The 1,930-nt window shown below is 32.5% G+C and overlaps 1 protein-coding gene across 1 annotated transcript in view; it reads right to left on the bottom strand.

Annotated features, from left to right (window-relative positions):
* Window positions 1–941, bottom strand: part of LOC124419252 — a 118,411-nt gene extending 117,470 nt beyond the window's left edge. Inside the window, exon 1 of the mRNA XM_046947877.1 lies at window positions 595–941. Within this exon, the coding sequence (XP_046803833.1) occupies window positions 595–941 (347 nt within the window). The remainder of the gene's footprint in view (window positions 1–594) is intronic.
* Window positions 942–1,930: the final 989 nt, after the last annotated feature.

The raw sequence follows: 1,930 nt of genomic DNA, 5'->3' as shown, positions 1-1,930 counted from the left end.
TTGAACTAAAATGTTTATAAATGAATTTGTAGACGAATGTCAAATAAAAATAATATTAAATGTCAAATAAAAAAAATATTAAATAAAATTTTTCAAAGATTAGGAAATTTGTTTTACTAAATGTCCTAATACTTTTTATTTAAGCTTTGCAAAAACAATATTTTGTTCTCCCTCTCTGCCTGCAAACTGCTTCTTTTTTGGGACAACACTAATGAAGCCTTTGAGAATAGCCTTTCAGATGGCACGGAACTGGCAACCATTGTTAAATATTTGTATGCTATATTGTACAAACTGAGGAATTGAATTTTGTAGTCGGCCCACACTTCTAGAGGATTTTCATCAAACCGACTTACCGGACATCGCAAATAAACTGAGAGTTCATCAGAAAAGTTCCCTTCAGTCCTATTTGTTTTCCAATTTCTATGAACTAATTTGTGGTGATCACTCCAGAGACTTAATTCGTCTATCGGATTGTCTGAAATATCGGAGTCGCCATCCCCAGATTTTTCGTCTGCCATATCTCTTATCATTTCTTGGATTTTCCCAACGGCTTTCGAACATGCAAGTGGTTCTTCAAAATGTATTTTTTTAAACCGTGGATCCAATAATGTGGCAATAGCCAGAAGTGATACATGTTCGATAGCACCCATTCGCTTGTTGATTTCAATAAGAGCCATTTTATGTACTTCATTTAACAAGGGTTCTTCAATTTCAAGAGCTTTTAGTTTCGATACCATACAGTGAACTAGCGGAATAACTTTGCTGCTATTGCAATATGTATCACCGGATATTTCTTTTGTAGCTGCCTCAAAAGGCCGTAATATGTTAAGTAGTTTTGAGGATGTGGATAATTCCATACCTGTCAATATTGGTGGGGCAGTTTTGTGTCGAAGTAATATATCACTTACGGCATTTCGAAGTTCTAGAAACCTTTCTATCATATAGAACGTGCTATTCCAACGAGTAGGTACATCTTGGATAAGTTTTGCATCAGCTTTTGTCGTTTTTCTTAATTCGTCACTTGCTACGCAACTTTGTTTAAAGAAAGTGACAATATTTGCTTCGATGATGGTTTATGAATATAACGTATATTTTTTCTGTGTTGTTACTTCAAGCGATTTTAAAACAAATTAAGTCATTCTTGAAGGGTTTTTGTTTAAAAACATTGTCAATACTTTAAATGAGTTGCAATCATCTACTTAAACAAAAGCTGCCGGATGCGTAAATTTAAAATTCTGCTTTTCGATACATCGAATAAAAAACATCGATGTATCGATTAACATCGTATGATATGATACATCGACATTTAAACGATGTATCGAAACCAAAACATCGACGTTTACGATGCATCGATTAACATCGCACAGCTCTATGGTGCACTCACGAGGTGAAGTGTTTGTGCAGATGTTTGTAACACACAAAAAAAATTGATCCCACATCCATCTATTTAATTAGCTATGTCCATCTGTGTGTTTATGTAAAGCTTGTGCACACGCTACAGGTAGCAATTTTCAAGATAATTTGATGAAATTTGGGCAAACGCTATTTAAAATGGTTAAAACCAATCCATTATTTCTGAACTGAATAATCGGTTAATTGATGAAAATTATTCGGTTTATTTGACAATTTGTGTTTATTTATGTATTATATCAAATCTACTTATTATTTCTGAATGAATGATATAAAAACTACAACGTTATTTCTCTATAACCCTCCCTAATGTTAAATTAAAATACATAAATGTAGCCTTAAAATTGAAGCTTGAAAAAAAAATTTCATATTTGGAGCGGAACTGAAAGTATTTCGTATAAAACGTCAACTACTGTGACGGCATTGTAAAACTTCATATGAATATAATTTTCTCAATTAAAGAATAATCATTCAGTAACGTTTTGTAGTTGTTAGAATTTACTTAATTAACATAGAATGC

This window comes from Lucilia cuprina, chromosome 4 (genome assembly GCF_022045245.1).
Source record: "Lucilia cuprina isolate Lc7/37 chromosome 4, ASM2204524v1, whole genome shotgun sequence".
Taxonomy (NCBI): Eukaryota; Metazoa; Arthropoda; class Insecta; order Diptera; family Calliphoridae; genus Lucilia; species Lucilia cuprina.
This window is presented reverse-complemented; position numbering and strand designations above follow the sequence as displayed.